General features: G+C 31.5%; 1 protein-coding gene across 1 annotated transcript; it reads right to left on the bottom strand.

Moving 5' to 3' along the window:
- Positions 1 to 5,648: 5,648 nt before the first annotated feature.
- On the bottom strand, positions 5,649 to 8,267 carry LOC108731923 (uncharacterized). Its single transcript, XM_018462480.1, has 2 exons — positions 6,562 to 8,267; positions 5,649 to 5,877 (listed from the first exon to the last, which is right to left on the bottom strand). The coding sequence occupies exons 1-2, from the start codon at positions 8,265 to 8,267 to the stop codon at positions 5,649 to 5,651; spliced, it is 1,935 nt and encodes a 644-aa protein (XP_018317982.1).
- Between the last annotated feature and the right edge of the window lie 1,656 nt (positions 8,268 to 9,923).

The raw sequence follows: 9,923 nt of genomic DNA, 5'->3' as shown, positions 1-9,923 counted from the left end.
GCAGCCAATCTTTTTTTTCAGTGTAGAATTATAAAATACAGCGGTCAAATCATACCAAATATATTAAAAATGTTTTCGTAAATTTTTTCTTTAAAGTAAAACAGAATTGATTTATATTTCTATTTGCCAAATAATTAAAATATGAAGATATCATTAATTTTATCTGACAAATTAGAATAGTATAAAATGTTGCATTAATTGCAATAGATACCTAATCTTTTTATGTACGTAGAAGAAACAAATATATATATTTTTTATTGTATAATAAGAATTAACCATAAATTAATATTTTATTATAATCTACAGTTATATAGATAGCATTTACTTATTAGAAAATAAAACGATTTAATATTCTCTTTTCTTCGCTTTTGAATAATATTTTTTATCAGCATATTATACTGTAGGAATAATGCATTATATTTTACATGCACGTGACTCTCTCAAACATAACCTGGGTTATTATTGTTCTGGAGTATGCCATTACTTCAACAATGATTGAAAAAGTTTTTAACATTATAAACAATGTCTCAATTTTTTCTTTATGAGAATATTCAGCATGAAAGATAAAAAAGATATGAAAAACAATGATGAAATGCCGAAATTTAAAAACTCTATGTGTACGTTTTTAAAAGAGAGAAAAGAAATAAAAGGGTTTTCTCCCCTTGTGAAAGCGCATTTTTGTAAGAAAGTGAATACGTATGTACAATTGTGCGGAAAACGGACTATAATTCACGTCCTCGAGGGATTATGTTTTTCATAGGATACCTGAAAACTTTCTAAGTAGCATTTTTATTATTCCCATTATTCCGAGAATGTTTAGAGAGATATAATAATAATCCTATTTTTTAACTTTTTTTAATATTATTTTCCAACTACATTTTTGGCGTGCAGTGACTTTTACTCTGGCGGCTTTCTGGAAAAATGTTGACTCGCCATTCATGTACGACAACATTACAAGGTGCGAGCAACGGCCGACGTTTCGAAAAATAAAAGAAAATAAGAAAATCACCGTCATCGGCAATGTTACTACGATGGCGATGCATTCATTTTCCATGCCATCGCTTCGGAAAATTGCACCTTTCATCGGCTTCCGCCGACGTTATTCTCTCCGAAGCAGATGCACGCGATCTCTTCTCGCTGCACGCAATAATTCTGATCGTGTAATAGAATAGAAAAAAAATTATTATATTAAGTAATGGAGGTTTCCAAGTCTTGTAATATCTGTATCGATCCATAATCCGATCTCCAAAAAACGTTTTCCAAAGGACGTTCCTATGTCTAATGGGGGGGAATAAAAATCGTGATAAAAAGGTCAAATCATAAAAAATGTTATTTAAAATTTTTTATTTTATGATTTGATTTTTAGAGTAAGATGTATTATTTAAAGGTATGTACAACGTAAAGTTCCGATTGTAGATATTCTTAAACATCTTATTATTTTTTAAACGTTTTCATTAAATTATTATCTAAAACTTTAAAATTTTATAAAGATAATAATTTTATTAAACTTATATATTTTATATTAGTATAAAAATGTTTTAAACATTTTAATAAAATATAAACTTTTACATAGAAAAAATTTGAAGAAGCAATTGATATACAGATTGAGAAAGATTTTTTGTTTTATGATAGCGCGATTACATTCATAAAAACTGAAATCTGGAAATATCTGCAATTTCGCTAACATATTTTCGACTGGTCTCGCCGTATTATTTGCGATGACTCAGGGGAGATATAGAATTCGGCTAACGAGTTTGTTAACTCGTTTTCTCAATAACAGAAATCGTCGTCGCTGGAATCTAGCTCAGTAGCATAAACAGTACAATTCTAAATCCTGGAGAGATTTAGCTCGGTGAACCGTAAATCTTTTTCGACCTTTTCTCTAAGTGCTTAAGTAATAGGATTTTTCCTGTCGCCAAATATAAAAAAGGTAAACATTCGTGATTCATACAACCCAAATTTCCTGTCAAATACACTTGCTTTAATTTCAGAATCGATACAATATTGATTACCTGTATATTTCACAGCCATACAGCATATAAAAATAGTACGTTATTTTTTCTTTCGTTGAATACTAATTCTCTTTTTATTAAAACATTCAAATGTTACGGAAGGATTGCTTTCAATTAAAACGTTTTCTTTTTTCTTTGCGATGATAAGATTGATCAAAGAAAAAAAATGATCGAGGAATCCATGCAGAAGAAAATGTTCTCAGTGATATTATATATTATCCCGTACGTATACACGTGGGCGAGTTTCAATAGATGTACTTACGTCATTGCTCATTTTTAAACGTGGGCGGAAAACTGCAAACGCTACTACCTACGTCATCGAACGATCGTACGTGATATGCCGGCTCGATGTTCCAAGAGTGGCAAACATTCAAAGGGAATGAATTTTTTAAGCTTGAGTTAAAAAATTTAAATTTTATACAAAGAATACGTTATTATAATAATTTAACATTTTCTAACAATTAATATTTGCATTTTTCCAACTTTATATTCCTCGTGAAATAATGTTCTAGACTTCTGCGAAACGTATAAAAATGTATTGTACTGCAATATTTTTTTAAAATTTAATTAATTTCTTGAAAAGTGATCGTTGTGTTCATTATTTTTTGTCTGCGATCAATCTGCGATTGATTCACGAATTAGAATAGGTACACAGAAATATAAAAAATAGAAATGTAAAAGTTTTCGAGCTAAATCCTGATTTTGTAAATTGAAAAATGTAAAACAAATAAATCCTTTTCAAATCGTCCATTTTTTTTTTACGAGCGATATTTCCGCGATAGTACATACAGTGAAAGATTTAACGAATTCGACACGCTAGAATCAAACTAGAGAACGAAGAACGAAGCTGACAAACTCGGTGCGGTTTTGAGGCTTAATTGAATTTCGCGAGACGAGATGGATAGACGATAATGGAATTTCCGAATTTGTCGCTTGTCATACCGATACCACTCGAGCAGTTGTTAGTTTACAGTTAACGATATGTTACGATTATCGACAATCATAATGTTGTATGAGCAATTATAAAGTTCCAATGCGATTCTTAACAAAGAACATAAATAATATGATATCGTTGAATTAATATCTCACATCAGATAGATAAACAATTTTTTAATGGATACTGGTTTTTAAGAAATATTATTCTCAAAATTCAATTTAATATTTATAATTAATTTTTAATCAAATTAAATTGACACATTGTTACAATTGTTTAAAATTAAGTTAGACAAAAATAAATAAACGGTTAAAAAAACTTATGAAGATACTGCGAGCTATAACAATCCTGTGGTACAAATGTCGTTGTCGAAGGATTAAGAGAATGACAATGTTTCGCGTAAGCTCTATGACGGAATGGGCAGTCATCCTTCGAAACGAATAGCTCTTCCCGTGAAAAATCTATAGTTTCTATGTTTCTGTACAATGATAATAACGCCTTTCGGTGCGTCGTTTGTATTACATTATAGAATATCTTCACCAAACAAACATGTACAAACATATTCCGTCTTTATATTACGTGTTTGCCATTTCTACGCCAGATTATTGTCGCTAGCATTATATGTAGAGCGCTCGAGTGCGAATTTCATGCAAATTGACGTGACATTAACCGTTAAGTATAAATAAATTTCGTCACGTTGCTCGTTATTCAAAATTTCATTGTATCGGTGTTATTATGTCGACGAAATTGTGTCTCATGTATATCGTTAATCTTAAATTCATAAACATTCTTGATGAATATCTATAAAGCAAAAGAACTTGGGAATTTGAAGCTTTACACATGTCAATATGTAATTTTTAAAAGATATACCGATTTTAAAATTAAAATATGGAAAAAACGATTTTGCTGAATTTTAATAAAAAACTTAACTAGATACAGATTTGAAAATAATTTTGTTGAATCATTAAAATAATTGCAAAGGAATCTTAAGTATGATGAGCAATGCTGCAAAAAGTTTTGACATTCTAGCAACCAGTTTAAACCCTCTACATAATTATTTTAATAATCCAATAAAATTATTTTCAGATCTGTATATAACTAAATTTTTGAATACTTTAGCAAAACCGTCCTTCCTCTGTATAATTTCTACAAATATTCCGTCAAAATGTGCATGAATCCAATCTTATTGTTAGTAAAGGAAAATATTTATATCTGACACTAACACTAATTGTAAAAATGATAAAGGATTTACTTATTGAAGAATACGTAAAATTCTGAATTTGGATAACATTTTGTATATATTAATCTCTTGAACACAATATGTGCGGTCAAGTGTATACTCTATCGTATTAAAAAATGTTATTTATCTCTTAATATAAACCCTATAGTAAACTATAATATGTAAGTTTCTACGCCAAGAACTGCAAAATCGTTATTCTACATTATTCTACAACTATCAATCCGTTCACTGCTACTCGAGATCTTCTTCAACATTTCCAAAAGAAATACGAGAGACTCGAGGAGAGTATCTTTGTCAATAACAGAGGATAAATTACATGATATCGTTCTTCATATGGTCTTGTTTTTGAAAGAATCTTCATTGTACTTCGCAAGAAATAAATGAGATATATACGATATCACGAATCTGTCTGTTGAAACTTACCGATTTCGACGAGAGAAACGGACAAGTAAATGGAACTATGAACGTCAAATTCCTTTTACTTCTTGCGCAATATGAGAGAAAGATTAATTGTTAGAGAGAAAGATTGAATATAATGTTAAAGCTAAAAAAAGGTAGATTAAAAATGCGATCTCGAGTGCTAATTCGCGAAATTTATGAAGAATGCGCGAAATTTATGAAGAATGCGTATTACTATATATAACATTTTTTCGGTAAAAAGTTTGCAAAGAATAAAATTACATTATCGTTCAACTTCTCTTTGGTGGAAATCTCTTCGAATGTTCATATTGACGGTTTTAAAAAAAGAAGATAAACGAGACGCGTACAAGTCTAATTTTGAACTTTTCAGATCACATTTTTAATTGGCACATTCCCGTAACGTGTTTTAATTATGCAAGAATAGTCTCGCATCGAAATCGATATATAAAATTGTAAAGCTATAAAAGACAATTATTGGACAATTATAGGACTCGCACAAGATTCAACTTTGTTGAGTATCGTTATATAAATATAATAGATTAATAAATAGATAAATAGATATGCAACTTAAATTATCAGTAAAAATTCTCATTGAATCAGAATTCTATTGAGTATAACAATTATACAATGATACTCCGAAATTTGCAATAACAATTAATATCAATATGTTAGAGCGAATTGACTCAGCAAATCCGTCTGCCAATGACCTGTCAACCATTTCGGCGTAAACAGCGAATGGTACAAACAAAGCATAAATCGAAGTTGCATTCGTCGATCTAATAGTAATCAGTGGAACAGAATCATCGCTCCTAGATCTAATTGTAAGTAAAGTGACGTGCACAGTTTGAACTATAAATAATTGTGAAACACGGTCGTAAATTAATTTTCAAAGACCTACTTCCGATTGTGAGAAGCTTGATCGTAATTTAGATAGATTACTATCCAACGTGACGTATTTCAGCGATGAAGTTTAATTAAATTTCAATCTGGAAAATTCCACCCTAAAAGTTTTTCCGGAAAGAAGAATATCATTAGCACCCTTCTAGATGTCGAAACACCTTTCGATCGCTTGTGATTTCTCCCGTGATATGGAAAATCTTAAATTCTTCGGACTAATGGTGGCATAACGCGTGCAAGGCTCTCCCTGCATGTTATTGTGTATGGCAGATAAGAAATTCGTGCTGAAGTTGCACAACATGGGAACATTATGGACCGGTGTCTGCTGAAGAACAAGCCCATCGAGTGCTGACGTTGATTTACACAAACGTGATCTGAATATATTCATATACATATACATATTTATTAAAGTAATCGATTGTGTTTGCATTGCAAATTATGTAAACTATTATTTTATTATTTGTTATCTTTATATATGTATAACACAATAAAAAACAAAAAACCAAAATAAAATTTCGTTTTTATCCATTATTACTGTTTTATTATTATATTTTAATATAATTATATATGTTATGTTATTTTATATATATATGATAATATATAATAATATATTTTTATATACATATTACGTATATAAAATTATATTATATGTATATTATACATTATATTTTTATTCTACTATGTAATGTTATAAATTATATCATTACTAATAATAATGTTATTATTAATATTATATACGAGGGAAAGTTAGACAGTAAAGCGAATTTATTTATTTCTTTCGCACAATAAGAAGTGATGGTTTCGAAGTCAGAAACCTTCTTCACAAACGAAATCAGAGAACTCATGGACTGTTACACAAAATGTTTTGTAAAATTGGACGATTAAATTGAAAAATAATATTGTATATATTTTGCTAACGTGTAATATATAGTATATAAGAAATACATAAATTCACTTTACTTTCTGCTTTCCTCTCGTATTAATAATTGTCTATTAGTAATTAATCATAATTATTGTTATATAATTTATAGTAATAGTATTATTATCAATATAATTACCTCAACAGATCGCAGTTGTTTGGAGATGAAGTTAACCATTCGGACATTCTGGAGAATGAGATGTTAAGATCAACTTGAGACACAAGCGACATACTTGAAGATTCCAATTCAGATTTACATTCCTTCGCGTCGTATCTCATCTCCTCGTCACCTGACTCCTTCTCTATTGTTTGATCCAGCTTTGTCTTCGTGACGAAGGGGTGTTTGGGGATCCCGTTTCGGGTCAAATAAGGGTGCTTAAGAAGCGGCGGGTATCCGCAGGAGACTTTCAACGTCGAAGAATTTGCAGGCATCATGCTTTTCAATGAAGATTCGATGTTCTGGTGGTTCTCTTTGTAGGCAGTGGTCGTGCAGGGCACTTCGGTTAAGACCATACGAGAACTCTTGAACCGGATCTTGTTATTGACGCAATCATTTTTAGTGCGACCGAAGGTACTGAAGGTCGGCGGCTTTTCATCAGGATCGGAGTGCCAGGATTTCTGTGAAGAAGACGAAGACAAAAATCGATCGATAAATCCCGAATCGGAAGTACGTTCATTCGGTTGTTTCTCCGTCGATTTTTTCCAGACTTTCTTATAATTCAATAGTTTAGTATAGAATGTCGAATTTAGTAACTTTTTCAGCGGTTTCTTTCGCGTCAGTTTCTCGCCTAACGCTGATATCCATGTTACGCACGTATCGTCGTTAATTTTGATCGGTTGATCTTCACTCAGCGAAGCGCCGATTACTGGCAGCGACTTCCGGTCAAAGTTAGACGACGAACTTGGAACCGGTTTGAAATTCTGAAGATTCTCTTGGTTTTTTGAAATATTTTTAGAAGATGTAACGGTTATGTCTTGGAAAGATGAATCCAACAGATCGTTATTTATACTTAACGGATTGTTGCATGACGATCTCGAGAAAGATGACAACGATGACAATGAGGTCGAGGAGAGTTGCCATTGTTCGTTTTCGAAGTCGTATAGGTCGGCTTGTAAGTTTCTATAGCTGTTATTGCTGCTCGAGTCGCAAGAGCTTGTCAAGATATCGTCAAGAGGATCCTCGCGGTCCAAGTTTGTGTCTTCAACATCCTCCAAAGGACTTGAGCAAATCATTAATTTACTCTTCATCGAGTTATCCTCCAATTTTATGTCTCCCTTTCTCAGGTCCCACGTTTCATTCCTCTTCGAGGAATTGGACTGTACATTCATCAATATATCATCGTCAATGGAGCTGTACATGTTGATCTTAGAAGAGGATCGCGGCCATGTCATCGAAACTGGTCTTTTATCGCTTTCCGAACGATACCGATTAACAATTACAAAATCATCTTCGACTTCGCATTCCTCAAACGAAGTCAAAAAGATCTTGGATTTTTTACTTAAATTATTTTGACATTGCGAGTTGGGCGTATCGTATATCGCAAGACTCGGGTCATTTTTTTCTACGTTCTTCTGATTATGAATAACATCAAGAGTGTTAAAGAAATTGAATTTTTCTTTATTTCCCTCTCTCTGACTATTCTCGTTAGACGCTCTTACGCTTGACTCGTAAGCTTTGACGAGCTTCTTGACGAAATTGCCGTCGTTCGAAGTTAACGATTTCGATGCAGTATCCTGGTTGGTTGACATCGAACAGAAGCCAGTTTCAAACTCCTGGATCAAGATCTCCATGTTTGGCATATTCTTCGGTATGTCTGGTAGCACCCGAACTCCTTTGACGGGCATGTTGATGGCAATTAAAAGTTCATTGAAATTCACTCGTTTCTGGAACAGAACAATCCGCGTGTCCAGTTCAATCTACGTTTTCTTGATTTATCGGTGTGGAACTACAAAGACAGATGCAAAATTGTATATATAAATTTTACTTACTTACAAGGGATGTCACCCAATTGTCCGACATTGATTTGATTCTCCGTGAAATATGTTGTTACAAAAATATGTTGTCTTAAAACCGTACAACTTTTGTTTAAAAAATTGTTTTCCATCTTTTATACTTCCGATGGTATTCGGCTTGAAATAGAAACATGATCAGTTAGCGCACGTATAAAAAAATATGTGTCTCTCTTAGATTTTTGTGTTTAACAATATATTTCACGGAGAATCAAATCGGTGCCGGACAGTTGAGTGACGTCCCTTGTTAGAATCCCTTGTTAGATTAAATAACAAGAGAAAGAGAGAGAGAGAGAGAGAGAGAGAGAGAGAGAGAGAAAATATTTAATGCCGAATTTAATAATTATATGTGTCTGTAAGTATATATAATATATATACATATATATATCCTTAGATATTTTTCCTCAATACTTTTTAGAAAAATATATTAATAAATATAAAATAATTTTTATGTTATACTCCAGAAAACAATGAAAATTATTATTTAATTATTTAACATATTGTACTCTTTTAATCAAATTTTTCTTGTGACATAACATTAAATATGTTTATTTACATTTTACAGCTCTGTCTAATCCACACTGTTATCTCTTTATTACAAACCTAAAATAAAAATAATACTTAATGATATTATACTTCAATTTGGAAATTCAATATCTTTCAGGTGTTTGTCAATTTGTTATATAAATAATTAATTGGAGCATCAACAGAGATCGATTATTCATGCTAATCAGAAGCATCTGTTTTTCTATGAAGCGTATAACCTCGTTACGTCCATCATTCAGTTGATTTTAATCTGTCGTCGCAACGATGATTACGCGATCCGATGAACTTATTTTCATCAAGGCGGCTATGCCTTCATAACGGCTATCAACTGCATGTATTTTCGCTATTCTTCATGAATATAATAATGTGATGAAATGGAAAAGATATAAGAGAGATTGAGAATTTCAAAATACACATAGAAGATATAAAACAATAACACAGTCAATCGTATTGATATAAATATCTCAAAATCTTAATTTTATTTCTTGGCATGCATTGTTCTGCTTCCTATTTTATTATTCATAATTTTTTTGTAATTTATTTTTGCAAATAAATATTAAAATTGTAAATAAATATTATAATAAATAAAAAAATATATTAATAATAAAAAAACATGTGCAGATAAAATGTTAGGCAGATAAATGGAGAAAGTTCAAACTCGTATGTGATAGGAACGAACCATAGAGTCCTAATCTCAACCTGCGATACATATATGTCAGAATAATAGCTAATAAATCGTGAAGGAGAGAGAGAGATAAGTATCTCATTTTTTTCTTATACAAACTTCTTCGCAAATCACGACATAAGAAAATAAAAGTTTCAGACTTCTTATCATAACAAAGTAGTCTGCGTGCAGTCGAATGTGAATTATCGCACGGCCATCAATCGCACGGCCGTTCACTGAAATGCAGTCGGCGTGCGGAGCTATCATCTTGACGACAAATA

This window comes from Mycetomoellerius zeteki, unplaced genomic scaffold, assembly GCF_001594055.1.
Source record: "Mycetomoellerius zeteki isolate Tzet28-1 unplaced genomic scaffold, Tzet1.0 scaffold145, whole genome shotgun sequence".
Lineage (NCBI taxonomy): Eukaryota > Metazoa > Arthropoda > Insecta > Hymenoptera > Formicidae > Mycetomoellerius > Mycetomoellerius zeteki.
The sequence above is the reverse complement of the archived record's forward strand: the minus strand, read 5'-3'. Positions and strand labels throughout refer to the sequence as shown.